This window comes from Penaeus chinensis, chromosome 13, assembly GCF_019202785.1.
Source record: "Penaeus chinensis breed Huanghai No. 1 chromosome 13, ASM1920278v2, whole genome shotgun sequence".
Taxonomy (NCBI): Eukaryota; Metazoa; Arthropoda; class Malacostraca; order Decapoda; family Penaeidae; genus Penaeus; species Penaeus chinensis.
Genome location: NC_061831.1, coordinates 7,292,239 through 7,307,041, shown reverse-complemented (window position 1 = coordinate 7,307,041; position 14,803 = coordinate 7,292,239). Strand labels below are relative to the sequence as shown.

The following is a 14,803-nucleotide window of genomic DNA, read 5'->3' as shown; positions in this document are numbered from 1 at the left end:
GGTCTTTTCTTCTCCTTTCCTTTTCCTTCTTTTTTTCATCCCCTTCTGTTCTCTTATTCTAATAGTGAACTAATTTTTACTCTTGTCCCCACAGTATTTTATCATAATGCTATATGACCTTTGATGTCTGGCACATTTGTTTGTTTTGACCATTAACCATTTTGAAAAACCATTAAGATCAACTTATTGAACTAATAAACTTTCTTACCTGATGGCTTTGCTCCCAAGCCTCACCCTACTGCTACATTTTGAATATGCCACTAATGACCTTAGATGTTGAAATTTTTCAATATAGAAATTACCCAGCAGCAAATTGTCAAACTACTAGAACATGGTTTACCTATCAAATTAGCCCGAAAAATGATCGTTAAACAAATCTGTTGGACAGTGCTTCATGGACTGTGTGGATGGGGTCCTAGATGTGTAGATTGGGGGCTTAAATAGATGCTATGGCTTCAAATAGCTATGCCTTCAAATAGCTATGGCTTCGATGAATTTGCTATAGTACAATTTACATTAAGGTTTTTAGAACTCACAAATAACCATGGATTCATTGGATTATTTCCTGTAATCTATCATGGGGATGAAAAACTATCAAACATAATCTCTGCTTTATTTTCATGCAATTCATACAAAAATCCTTCAAGTAAAAAAATTCATCACAAAATCTTTCCAACAGAAATCTTGGTGCAAAATATACTTAGGTCAGCCAAGTCCTAATGCAAGTATTTCCAGTAAAATAAATCTTTATAAAATGTACTTTTTACAGATTTCACAGGATCTTTTGTGACTTTATAAATTTTTCTTAACATACCTGCAGGAAATGCTTTTTTTTTTTTCTCTTTTTTTTTTTTTTTATCAAACTAAATAACCAAAAATTCTGTAAACCTCCCTCAGAGTAGGACTGCATAACGCACCAGGCTTCCTGGTCCACGTACTTCTCTTAGGCGTTTGAGTGTGCGAAGAACAGTCATGATAGAACGACCATTGCTGTCCAGCTTCAAGCCACTCCAGCGCTTGATGTCATTATCAACTACAAAATACAGACCTGAAATCATTTGGAAATAGAATCAATTTTGATAAAAAAAAATTTAGTACTGTATTTTCTATTTATGAAAGCAAATTTTGGACCCATAAAGATTCTTAAAACCATCTGCAACACGATGATAAATAATTAAATCGTTAAATCAGGGTCATTACCAATATATAAATAAAAGAAGTACTAAGAAACCTGAAAATAACTTCAACAACCGCTGCACCAAAACCATGACATGATTAACCCACCTTTGGTTTCCTGGTTCTCTTGCTGCCTACATGCCATCACCACCTTCATGTCAACCTCAGAAAGCTTAGCACGAGGACGCCTCAAAAGGGCATACTTGGTCTCTAGCGTCTTATTGACCTCATCAACGGCAATATTTACTTGGTCATACTGTAGACGTCCTCGAAGATACCTGTCACAACATCAGTTTTGTTACATGACTGAGTGATCTTTGCATCTAAAGCATACCCAGTATGCTTTAGATGCAGAACTGATGAGATAACATGAAAGAACATGCATGTTTATCAAACATGAATCATATATCAATGTGATACAGAAATATCCTCTTAAAAATCTAAACCATGAACACAGATATTCTTCCTAGCATATTTTACATTATTACATTTGAAAACTTCATGTTACTGCAGGAAGTCTATGAAATTGCACTGGATGGGATATCACAAAAAGGCAAAATGTGATGAAATCTTGAATGTACACAAAAAATGCAGTGCCTAAGAGCAGAGGTAGTAGCCAGAATATTAATTTCAATTCTGATTTTTTAAAAAGCAGAAGAGTAAGGTAATCAAGACTGAAATCAAGACATTATTAGACTTACTTGGGTACATCATTAAACTCCTTCACTGTTACATAAGAAATAGTGGGAGTCTGAGATGATTTTCCACAGTCCTTCTTTGGTGCCGGCTATTTGAAAAAGAATATTTATGAACAAAATATTTATGCAAATCTTAAATTAGATTTTTTTTTTTTTTTTTCCTTTTTTAAAGGTGATTAAATTTGTTTATGTAAACATCACATAACTCTAGCTATTAATTTTGTGACCTGCACTCTTTTTGAATGACTTTTCTTGGGCGAGTATCTAAAAATAACAATGATAAAAGAAAAATAATAATAATCATAAATTTCAGTCCCCAAACACTCACAAAAATATTAATGAAAATATTACGGAAAACAGATAGCAATAAACATGAATCAGAATATTCAAAACTATATGTACCATTAAAAAGAAACAAATAAATATAGAAATCAACACCAATAACCAAAACCAAAAATTTCAAAACAGAGACCAATCCCCCTCTGAACAAACCTTTTCTTGATTAGTTTTGTTCTTTTTGTCGCTCTCTGTGACCACTTGTTCGGGGGAGACCTTAGTGGTGGTGGGATTGGCATTTGCTCGTGGCAGGTGGGATGGCAGGTTGGTCTTCATGTGCGTCAGTCGGGTGCAGAGTCCTTGCATAAGCTCTAGGAGTGTGTGTGCAGTGAGCAGGTCCTTCTTGGAGCTGGTAATGATAGCTTTGAACCTAACAATTTCTTGCCGTATGATCTGCAACTCCTGCTTCAGCTGTCCAAATTCTACCACCGTGTCCTCCTTCCAGCCGCCACGAAGATCAGAACATATCTACAGCATGATGTGGATGGGCATAAATGGGGGAGTGAGCTTGAGTCAGGAGGAAGGGAGATGAAATGAGGGACAGTTTGAGGAAGAAAAAAGAAGTAAGGTAGGGGAAGGAAGACAAGTGAATGCATAGTAGGGAAGGAAGTTAAACAAAGAGAGGAAACCCAATAATTATTCTCCCAATTTCTACTCTGCCTTAACAAGAACGGCAATATATCTAAAACAGTAATCAGTCTCTAATAGGACTGGTTGCTAAAGCCTCAAAAGTTTCACATCATCAAAGTATTGGCATACTGTTTATCAGACTACAGAAGCTAATAACAATCTCTTGCATTCCAGGATTTAAAAAAATAATACAATAAAATAAACTAAATTAAAATAAAGACAGATAAACAGACTAATTAATAACCTGAGCTTAGAAGACCTAACCTGTAAAGCAGCAATCTTGTTTTGGAATCCCTCCTCCAGGGCTTCTAAACTGAGTGCTGTGCCGACTGCAGTCATCTTCCTCTGAAGAATCAAAGGAACACTATTACTTTCTGATTAGGGTATTGGACTATCAAATACATTCATATGTCATCTCTCTTATGATTAATAATAAATTGATAGAGAGATAAAATTATGAAATATATATTACTCACTTAGCAATATGAATCCTGTAAATACAAGTAATATGATTATATATATATATATATATATATATATATATATATATATATATATATATATATATGTTTGTATATGTCTGTGTGTGTATGTAAGTTAAATGCATGTACACAAACAAGTTTATGTGCATGTTCATTTTTTAAATGTCAGTGTATTTGTAGGCAAATTTTATGCAGATATTTACTTGTACTTATATATTATAGATCACTGTAATGTACAATATATATCTGCACAATATTACCAATCTTGCAATTTTGCAAATCAGTAAAAAAAAAATTATGGAAGTGATAAATCTTCCTAATTCTTGTTTGAATGAAATTAGTTTTATCCATCATTTTCTTCCATTTTTGAACACTTAATGAAATCTCAATATGTACAATATATATCTGCACAATATTATCAGTCTTGCAATTTTGCAAATCAGTAAAAAAAAAATTATGGAAGTGATAAATCTTCCTAATTCTGGTTTGAATAAAATTAGTTTTATCCATCATTTTCTTCCATTTTTGAACACTTAATGAAATCTCAATTTCAAGGTTTAAGCACATGTATATTTATATATTTAATATTTATTATAGGGCATTAACTATACATGTCAAGTCTTAGGTCCTATGTGGTAAACATTCAGTTTTTAGTATGTGCATATCATATAAAATTATAAATACCTATGTACAAAAACAAGGATTTCCCATCAAAACTTGTTCCTTAAAAGACTGCATTCATATTCATATAACAAGTATGAAAAATGAAACCTATACTTTTATATAAAAATACATCCCTGAAATAATTATTCCCATGAATTAAAAAGAAAGAAAAAAAAAAACATTCAACTCCCTGGTCACAATCTCACCACTATCACAGAATCACTTATTTATTCTTTGGTTTTTAAAAGAAAAACAATTTAGAACACTACGTTCACTCTCATGTCAATTGCAACGAAAAGCTTTTAAGTTCTCTAGAAAATGCCTGCAACTGATTTATTGTGTTGCCAACTGGATATTTTGCACTGTCTATATTTTGAAGAGTTAACACAGTACTGTCGATATACATGGCACACTTTCCCTTTATTTCTTCAATGAAACTTTGAACTCTTTGAAGCAATGTTTCTTTGGCTTTGTCATATTCTGTACTGAGTCTTTTCAGTTCACTTTTGTAGTGCGTTATTTGTTCTTTCGAAGAGGCTTGGAATTTTGCATATTTCTGTTTCATGGACTTATATTTGCTGTCCAAGTCCTTATATTCACTCAGACGATCCTCAGAAATCTTGAGACTCTGTTTCACAAGCACATGGTCGTTTTGGAGGTCTTGTATCATCTTCTGGAAATTGGCTCGGGTGAAGTTCTTCTCTTCTTGCTGCTCTTTCACTTCACTCTCTAAGTTTAGGATGATGTCCGTCATTCGCTGGACTTCCTGTTCACTTTCAGCTTCCTTTCCTTCCAACTTGCCTTTCACTCTGACTAATTCCTCCATAACTGACTGCATCTCCTTGTCCTGTTCTACAAGTTTTTTTCTGTACTCAGCAACTGTTTCACTCTCCTGCAGATTCTTGCTCTTTGTGGCTGCAAGAAGATTCTTAAAATCTCCAATTTCTTTCTCATGTTGAGTTCTAAGTTCCTCTTCCTGCTTCTCAAACTGCTTGCGCTGCCTCTCCAGTATATACCGACAGTTTTCAATCTCCTTGGAACAGGTTTCAGAATTGTTGTTTGTCTCCTTGACATTCTGCAGTTCTTCCTCCAAGCTAGTACAGCTATCTTTTAAGATCTGGTTGCATTCTTCTAAGGTAGAACACTTTTTCTGTAACATCTCCAATGATTTCAGAACCTTCTGTCGGGCTGCCTCTGTCTCCACCTTCAGACGCTGCTCAAACTGTATTTGAAAACTTTCTTTCAGTAAATCCATCCTTTCACTCTCTTTCTTTGATGCTTCTTTCAAGTTGGCAATCTCTGCTTGAAGATCTTGTATTTGTTTAGTGTGCTGCAGTGGGTCTCTTGGCAAAGAAGCAGTTTTTTGACAGGAATTAATATCCACCCCAGAATCATGAGGAGAAATGCGGTATGTGTTTGACTGCATCACTGGTGTTATTGAAGGTCCTGTCTTATCATCCGTCTTCACTTTCAGCTGATCTTCTAACTCTTTCTTTTCCTCACAGACACTAATATACATCTTTTTAGTATCACTGAGTTCATCAACAAGTCTAGCTACTTCTTTCTTCAGTATGTTGGAAATGTTTTCATATTCCTTTCTCATTTTTGTTTCCAATTCCTTCATAGCCTCCTCATGGAAACGCATGTAAGTGTCTTGGCAATCTTCTAATGCTTCCTTCTTTTCCCTTTCTTTCTCCTCGGCCAGAGCATCAACATTTTTCTTATGCATATCTCTCTCATTCTTCAGATTATTAATGGTTCTCTGAAGCTGTGCCACTTTGAGTTTGGCCTTTGTTAGTTCATCCCTGAGACAGAGCTCAGTGCTGTGGAAGGTACGAACATCCTTTTTGACAAATTGCGTTTCTTCTATGAAATCCCTGAGAAGTCTCTCAATTACATTGACTGCATGCTCATACTCAGAGCCATTTGCCAAGTCAGATTTAGCTGAGACAATTATCTTTTCAAAAACTTTCAGTTTTATTTGTACATTATCAACTTGCTTCTCCCAAAGTGCTTGCTTCTTTTGCATATTGTTGTTTTCATCCTGCACTTTAGAAATCGTGTCATGGTAATGCTTCATGTCTTCTACAGAATTAAAGCATAAATCAGCAAGAGTAATAAGTTTATCAAATTGTCTCATGCATTCACCATATGTTTCCTGAGTTAAACTGGGCAGGTTCTGCTGCCAGTTTTCAACAACATCTTTGACTGCTGCAAATGATTCTTCTAAGCCTCTTAAAGACCCATGCAAGAGAATCAGTTCCTCTCTGAGCCCAACATTTTCAGCACAAAGAGCTGTTAGCTGTCCATCTTCATTTTCAGTTCCCTGTTTTTCCTTTTGCTGGTTTTCTGCTTGTGCTAACTCCATCTTCAGAAGACTGCTTTTCAGCTCTTTTATCTCTGTTTTTGTTGACTTCAGTTCACTCTCCAGCTTTTTAATGTGAAGTTGCTTCCCACTAGCTTCCTCTTGCATTCGGGAAATCTCGTCTCTCTTTGCTTTGTTGCTCATCAAACTTCTTTTTAATTCATCTTTCAACTTTAATTTCTCCTGAGCTTCTGTGTGCTTCTCCCGATCCGCTTGGCCTTCTCCTGATATGGTGTCATCATAGTTCAATGCCCTTCTTATTCCTAGCTGAACCATGGAGTCTTCTCCAGGAATCACTTCACTCAGAATGCCTAGCTTCATTGCTGTGTCAAAGCCATCAATCTCCTCTTTTGCTTTTGCTAGTTCAGATTCTAAGGAACAAACTTGATTCTCCAGTTTGTCCTTGGTGGCTTCCAGACTTCTGACCTTGATCTGCAGTTCTATTATCTGCTTGCCATCGTGGGACTTCATGAGGTCCTCATACTGCTTGCGCAAAGTTTCATTGGTCACTGTTAACTTTGTCACAGTTTCAGTTTTTAGAACCAGAGACTCATCATAAGTTGCCCTAAGACTCCTTAGTTCCTCTCTGAGTCGAGTCACCTCCTTTTCATGCTGCTCAGCTTGATTTTGTGTATCCTGAAGTTTACTTAGCAACATTTCCCTCTCTTCCTCCTTACCTTGTTTCAACTTTGTCACAAACTCTTCATGTAATTTCCGGTTCCTCGTGAGTGTGTCAGCAGCTTTGAGTTCTGATATCTGACATTCCAGGCTAGATATGGTTGACTGTGCTGTCTCTAACTCAAAATGTAACTTTTTATTTTCATTTTCCTTGTCATTCAACTTAATCTGGAGTTCCTTCAGATCCACTGCCATGCTCTTTATCCTCTCTTCTTTCTCTGACAGCAAAGTCTGTAGCTGACTTATGTTGGCTGTTTTGCTTTCACTGTCTGATGTGACTAGATTAATTTGGTGCTGCAGCACACGAATATCACGGCTACTCTCAAATTTCAGTTTCGACAGCTCTGATGACAGCCTGTCCAGTTCCCTTCCCCGAGCTTCATACAACAGCTTCATCTGATCTTGTGGAGTGTCAGCAGCACGATACTCTGCCTCGGTAACTTTCTCCTGTGTTTCTCTGTTAACAAGTGATCTATACTTGTCAGCCTGATAACCATTCACTTGGTCAGCATATACTAGCGAGCTCTCCCCATAATCCTTATGCACATCCGGCCTATAGTCATTGTGATCCAAGTCCAGTCCAGTGTGTTCATCATGAGCAGTGATGTGGTATGGATCATGAGCAGTTTCATGATAAGCCAACGGGGTAAACCTCTCAGAGCTCTCCTCATCATGGCTATCATCGCTCCATGGCGTGACACTTCCTGAGCTGTTGGCATGAGAAGCATGGTCTCCATTGAGGATCCCATGGCCTGGGTGTTCCTGCACATCAAAGCTCTCACTATAACTTTCCCTATGTGCGAACTCAACCCTCTTGCCCTGTGACTCACTTCCGAACCTATCGAATACATTATCCTCGTGTCCGTCCCCAATATCGTAATTCCTGTATGAGGCATCAGTGTGCTTCTTCCCTCCTCCACCATCTTCATAATAGGCAGAATCCCCTCTTTCCTTTCCAAAGGCAAAAGAATTATAGCCTGACTGTTGGGCAAAAGACTCCTCATCCTCTAAGTCATCAAAGGCATTTGCCAGCATCCCCTGGATTTCTGCTTCGCGCTTTCGACTCTCCTCTTCATCTTCTTCCTCCTCGTCCTGGTCTGGAGCTCTGATGCCATCAACATGTATGCTGCCTCCGAAATACAAACTCCGACCTGGATTGTCCATCACCTGCAAGAAAAGGAGAGATGTTAAGGCTGAAGAATATTACTTACAAATTACCTCAATATTTTCCCTAAGAATAAAACCAGAAAAGTTGGAATTCAGATCACTGGCCTTCCCTCAAAGACAACAGGAATTTTCATATGGCTCTCAATAAATAAGTCACATAACTGTAGGAGAAAAATGACATTTTGGATATCACTGCAAACATTTCAGCAATTTCAACCAAGTACACATTGTTCTCCCTAATTCATATGAATGTTGATTATATTCTGGCTAGACATAAACATTGTAAAATATCCCAATTTAAGAATCTCCTGCACTTGGTAAAACCTGCCCTTTTACAGGTTTGTCAAGTAACATACATCGACTTTCATAATAATGGATACTAATCAGAATCAGGGATACGAATAGCTATAATTATGAACACCATCATTAAGGAAATAATAATCAATCATTAATAAAGGAAAACACTAAGAACTGCAGGGAAAATTAGAAGAAAAAAAAACACTAAGTTTGACATTGTAATGGTGTGTAAACAAAATAAAAGAAAGGAGAGTGCCTTGTGTTTTTAATATTTAATCACCTGTGCCACTGCCATTCATATAAAACTTAAAAGTAGCAACTAAAGCAACAAATCTGATTTAAAAAATCCTATTTTCAAAGCCCGGTAAACTAAACGATTTAGTTCCCTAGTTCTTGAAAAATATATTAAAAATAATTACTGGCAAACTCACACAATACTCACTAACATAAAATTATGAACATCTTATTACCTAATAGTTATTCTTTAGTTGTTAATAAGCTCGTAAAGCATCTTTGTTGGACGAGTGCATTAAAAACATAAATGACCTTGAACTTTGAGATAAGTAAAAATGGAGGGAAATTGTACATTTGTTTCTGTCTAAAAGTATATAATTATATTATACTGGAACCGTGTGTTGCGCCCAAGTCCTTGATTTCCTTCTACTAAAAACTTCGCAAATGGTAAATTTACTAATTCCAAAACAGATGTAAAAATCTGTGCTTGATCAAAGGAGTGCGAAAAGATCCTTATTTTTATTCATTTTGTAGCATTTATAATAATAAAAACCATATCAATGCCTTGAAAAGAACTTAATTTACAAGTACTAATAGATAATCACGTAATACCTACCTACCTGAGCTAATACGAACGAAAAACGCCAAAACTTGTCTCTCTTCTCTGTTGACTTTTTCAAAAACACTGCGAGAAGTTACGGCGCTAAAACAATTTCAGGGGAACTGAGACCCAACAACGTTTATAGATATTTAACTTGATAGTTCTTCTTATATATTTTTTTTGTGTGTTTATTATTACTTACATGCATATATGTTCTTCTACGCACGGTGTCTACGAAAATTTTCTTACAAAGCCTTGTGGTTGGATACGACGTTAAAATAAATTGTGTAATGTAAAGACGATTAATAGATTGAGACTTCAGTTGTTGTTTTTTCTCTCTCTTATTTGCTTCATTATTTATTGAATAATTCGTTGTGTTGTGTATGATATGTTTTATATATCTGTAGGGCTTTTTTCTCTCTCTTTTAGATTAGGACATTTTTATGTCAAGTATTATGGACAGGATAAAATTAAGTGATATGATAATCAATGCATTGAAAGGAAGATGCAAAGTAATAATACATAAGAATACGAAGAATGAATAAACAGAGTTTCTTTATAAAAGGTGTATATAACGAAGTTATGGAACAATATGCCGGTTCTTACATCATTTCTAAAATTAAATTGTTTTGTGCTAACTTTCAAGAACTTTACACACAAGTAAATTCTGTCAGATAATTTGTATTTCTCATCCACCCAAATCAGAACTGTTCTTGCACCAAAAGGTTATATAACACACTTATGCTGTGTGCTTTCCATTTTACTTCATACTCGAATCGACAACTTATTTTCCTTAACTAATTCTTCCTAAAATTATTAAGGTATATTATTAGTTAACTTTCCCAGCCGCTGAAAAGAAATTAAAATAACTTAAATATATTCCTTCAAATAATGATGTAACCTCATGTGGATCCATGTTTATTCTCGCGGTCCTTAGTTTCAAGCTAGTTTGAGATTATGACGTCAATGAACTACAATCCTTTCATAATATTGAGGCCCTACGACGCCGACATGTTCTTATATACTAATGATGAATTTTAAAAAAATCAATGAATACCTTATTAATAACCTACAGAGAACTATTAATGCCAAGGAGGAGATTTTATTCCCATAAGGTCTGAGTATGACGTCACTATCTCAAACCGGCTTGAAATTCCGGATCGCGAGAATGGATTGCGTGAGCTTGAAGTCCCACCACAAGGGACCACAATGGCTAGTATGAGCGTGAGAAAACTTCCTCTGCGAAACATTTTGAAACATTCCTGCTTCTTAAGGCAAACTACAGCTCTTGGGTAAAGATTTATTAATTTTTGGTGTTGCGGTGTTTATTTATGGCGTGATTTTAGGGTGTTTTAAGTGTGATTATAGTTAGAAATAGGGTGATTTGTGAGGGGCGATGTTGCACTGCAGACGACGTGTTTTGTTTGTGTTGTGAGACGAGGTGAATACTTGTATTTTTTAATGATTTTCTTGTGTTTTCAGATTTTGGTTATTCGAATAACTGAATGAAATTGAATATAATTTGGAAAAAGACGGTAGATTTTGTTGATTTGAGATTCCGAGCATCCTCGTGAGACTAACTCCGTTATATATTTTTTTAGTTGTTTTATAATCTCTCATACATTCTAATAAAGGTAAGTTGTTCGCTCTCTATCCCAACCAGGTTATACTTGTGTGAAATGTTACTTTATGTATTGCTGCAAATTAAATATGTCCTCAAGCATGCAGAGATGCAGACAACTGTGGATCATGTACTTATTCATAATTGTTTTCCTATTAATTGTGTGGTTTTGTAGTTTAGGGCAATGGCATTGTCTCATGGGGTTGATATAGGGAAACAGTAAAATATAATTGCCAACCTTGCACATAGCCAACTCAGTTGGGTAAGGGACCAAAAAGCACCCACAGTCTTTGAAACATTTACCCTCAGGGTAATTGTTTGAAATGCCTGCACCCCTCTGAGCCAATCACCACTGGGCTATCTCAACAGTGATTAGCTGACAGGCGAAAGATGCTACTCAGGCTCTCCATTCAACCTCTCAGTACCTGGCATGATGAGTCCATTTGTTATGACAGGTGTGGCCCGGCAGATACAGGTTAAGGTGGCCAAAGTGTCTCTGAATAGGAGTGTAAGCTTCTACTCCAACCAGCCAATTTGGGAGCACTCTTGGGAATTCACAAATATTGCTATATGAACTGAAAGTCTTCCTAATATGGAGCTTTGACCCAGAACTCGTCTCCTCATGGCATTGTTCGTGATCTATTTTCTTCTTTTTTACGTAATTCTTTGACTGCGCAGATAATTTCATATGGCAGTTTATCTTGTTTTTTCCTCTTTTTGATAGTGTCCTTGATTCATCCCTATGTCAGTGCAGTCATTTTGCGAAAGTAAATTAACTTCTTGTTTTGGTTTATACCCGTCAACTGGAGTTTCCTTTTGCCCAACCCTATTTATTCACTATAATTGCTAGATCAGAATTGGGGCTACCTCTTGCATTTAGCCAGAGGACCAGTTTGAAGTGGTTGCTGATTCAAGAAGATTGTTTATGATGTTCACTCAAGTATTTTCTTTTTTCTTGGACTACAGTACTCACAGATTCATGGCAAATCCTGACATTCTTTTGGAGGATTTTGTAGTCCAAGGATTATAAACTTATTATTGTCAGTATTTCATTCACTTTTAAAGTATTTAGTAAATTTCTAGAATATGTCCGCATCTTAGAATTCACAAATTTGGTTTTAATAATTCAACACTGATTTCTACTCTATGTAGTAATGCATGTAACTTATCAAAATATATATGTATATAGTAAAGTATAAATACCTACACAGTTACTTTATACTTGCAAGTGATTATTAGGCAGTTAATTGGCTTGATCACTCATCTATTTTTGTTTTACAGATGGGTGACTAGAAATCCACGTCAGTTTTCTGCTACAGCAGAACAGTCAACAGAAGCATCTGAAGCAGAAAAACAGCTGCAGGAACAGATAACAACTTTAACAAAAGAGAATGAAACTTTAACAGAAAAAGTAGCTGACCTTCAGGTAAATCTTTCAACTTGGTTTTTATTGGTCAATTTTTTTTTAATGCAGATCATAATGAAAAGGATAGACAGTACATGGAAGCATTAGATTGTCTAAGATACTTTTCATCAATGACATGTCAATGGGAAATTTCAGATTGAATAGTTATTTAGTAGCAGTTATGAGCAAGAGAAAACATCAGAAAAGTACAGAAGTATCAGCTGATAATGAAAGCCAGATGATGCCAAATAGTGATTACTATTTTGTATATTTCTTATTAGTTTACTGGTTTCTTTAAAAATATTGTTGGTTATTTAGTAACTATATTCATTGTTGATGATGTCAATATATTACATGTCAATGATATTTTTACAATTTCTCTATCTGTTGCTCAGGATAAATATCGGCGGACCTTAGCAGATCGAGAAAATGTACGACTTAGATTAGAAAAACAGATAGTGGATGCAAAGCAGTATGGTATTCAGGGATTTTGCAAAGATCTCTTAGAGGTAAGTAAAAATTAAATAATCAGTTTGTCACTTATGAATATATACAGATTTCATAAAGAAGTAAATAATTACTTTTTTTTTTTTAAGTTAAGTAATATTGATAATGATAATTTCTTTAGTTTTGTTTTGACTTGTATTTTCTTACAATAGAGACTGAAATATAATGGAATTTATATTGTTCTTAAACCTGTGCTGTGCTGAATGTCAAATATTGTATTCTACTTTTCTCCTTCACTCTCCAGGTCTCAGATGTGTTCCGAAAGGCAATAGAAAGCGTTACAGAAGAGCAAGTACAAAAGGGAAGTCCTGAATTGAAGAATCTTTATGATGGCCTTGTGATGACAGAGACCCAGTTGCTGTCTGTGAGTATGTGTGTTTTAGACAGGAGATGGGCAGACATGCTTTGACAGTGGAAAAAGAAGATTAAAGCAAACGAGATGGTAAACTAGAAAGAGAGAGTTTAAAATACCTTGCCAATATATAATGTTTTACCATTTTCTCCCTCAACCACAGGTGTTCCGGCGACATGGACTCGAACAGATCAATCCAGCAATAGGCGAGAAATTTGACCCATCACAGCAGGAGGCCATGTTTGAACTGCCTTTGCCCGACAAAGCACCTGGCACAGTTGCACACACTATTCGCCTTGGGTGGACACTCCACTCAAGGTGTATTAGGTCAGCTCAGGTCGGCGTGGTTAAAGACAACTGATTACTTTTCTGACAGAGTAGATTTTAAAGACTGTCATCTATATCCAGTGAAGGTGTAAAAAAAATGTTTGTCTTTGTAATGGAATGTACTACTGGTGGGTTTTCTTTTCTGTTAAGAATTTATCTGTTATCAGTTTTGTATCAGATATGCTAGCCTACCACATGACTTCAGTGCGCAAAATTTTTCTGATCTTTTGGAAGAACCCTTGCCGCCAGTAAATGTGATAAATTAAAACCTCAATATTGTTTGTATGGTCAATCACATTTTCTGTGTTGGCATAGCATGTGTATGAATGAAATTGACAGCAGAAAATACAGAATATATAATTCAATATTGTTAACATGTATATACAAGTAAATTTAGAAATGAAAACAAGATCTTTAATTTACCCCCCCCCCCCCTGATTATATTTAACTTTTCATTAGTATGCATATGCCATTACTGGAGATTTTGACTTATTTCCAGATCAAGAATTCTCAATAGGAGATAAGTTGGCAAGACAGAGATGCTGTAAACAATGATATAATAAAATAGTAGATATATCATATAATGCCATACTACAGAAACAAATATAAGGTCATTGAATGTCAGAAGTGTTTGACAATGGTTAATGGTTAATGGTTAAAAGCAAAATAAATGTGCTAGACATCTAAGGTCATGTAGCACTATAGTAAATGGTAGTGAAGGGTGGTTGAGTTAGTGATTAGTTGTCAAAGTTGGGCAAAGGAATTGACGAGTAAATGGGTTAAGGTTGGGTAAGGTAATGTATAGGGGTTAGATCACGTGAAGGATGTATATGCATTTGAGGAATGAAAACAGGTTGTCAAAGCAGAAAGTGTGAGAAGTTGTGGGAGGGATCACGAAAATCGGTCCCACTTGGCTGGGCTAAATAGATTATTTAAGAATTTTGTAGAGATGGGGGTAGTAGAAGGACAGGGGCATGTGGAAGAGGGAGTAGTGTTATGGGGAGGTGGACAATAAGGTTGTAAGGTAGTAATAAGGGAGGATGGGGTAGTTGATGAAGAAGGTTGTGGGGGTATAGTTGTTGAAGTTGAGCATGATGGGAGTAGAAATGTCTCCTGGGGTGTTGATTAGGATGGATACTGTACTAGTCGGCATTGAGGAGAAGGTATTAGTTGTAGTGTTCAGAGCCGTGGTCAAAGGAGAGCCTGGGGTCAGGGAATCGGGCGAGTTTGAATTGGTGGAGCTATTTGATGAAGAGGCAATTGC

At 36.0% G+C, this 14,803-nt stretch overlaps 3 protein-coding genes across 5 annotated transcripts; 1 reads left to right on the top strand and 2 right to left on the bottom strand.

Moving 5' to 3' along the window:
- Window positions 1-367: 367 nt before the first annotated feature.
- On the bottom strand, window positions 368-3,179 carry LOC125031556 (spindle and kinetochore-associated protein 1-like). The gene is made up of 6 exons (XM_047622440.1): window positions 3,105-3,179; window positions 2,367-2,678; window positions 1,878-1,963; window positions 1,285-1,454; window positions 918-1,048; window positions 368-415 (listed from the first exon to the last, which is right to left on the bottom strand). Exons 1-6 carry the CDS (start codon window positions 3,177-3,179, stop codon window positions 368-370), a joined length of 822 nt encoding a protein of 273 aa, XP_047478396.1.
- A 715-nt stretch (window positions 3,180-3,894) lies between these two features.
- On the bottom strand, window positions 3,895-9,425 carry LOC125031844 (ELKS/Rab6-interacting/CAST family member 1-like). Of its 3 annotated transcripts, none has more exons than XM_047622818.1 (2): window positions 9,343-9,425; window positions 3,895-8,195 (listed from the first exon to the last, which is right to left on the bottom strand). In XM_047622818.1, the coding sequence occupies exon 2, from the start codon at window positions 8,190-8,192 to the stop codon at window positions 4,263-4,265; it is 3,930 nt and encodes a 1,309-aa protein (XP_047478774.1). In that variant the 5' UTR covers window positions 8,193-8,195; window positions 9,343-9,425; the 3' UTR covers window positions 3,895-4,262. The 3 variants fall into 3 exon arrangements, with proteins under 3 accessions (XP_047478774.1, XP_047478772.1, XP_047478773.1); XM_047622816.1 differs by having other exon boundaries at window positions 9,347-9,415; XM_047622817.1 differs by lacking the exon at window positions 9,343-9,425 and adding an exon at window positions 8,963-9,295.
- A 1,061-nt stretch (window positions 9,426-10,486) lies between these two features.
- LOC125031518 (grpE protein homolog 1, mitochondrial-like) lies at window positions 10,487-13,945 on the top strand. Its single transcript, XM_047622393.1, has 5 exons — window positions 10,487-10,619; window positions 12,230-12,374; window positions 12,749-12,862; window positions 13,105-13,224; window positions 13,376-13,945. Exons 1-5 carry the CDS (start codon window positions 10,537-10,539, stop codon window positions 13,571-13,573), a joined length of 660 nt encoding a protein of 219 aa, XP_047478349.1. The 5' UTR covers window positions 10,487-10,536; the 3' UTR covers window positions 13,574-13,945.
- The last annotated feature ends 858 nt before the right edge of the window (window positions 13,946-14,803 follow it).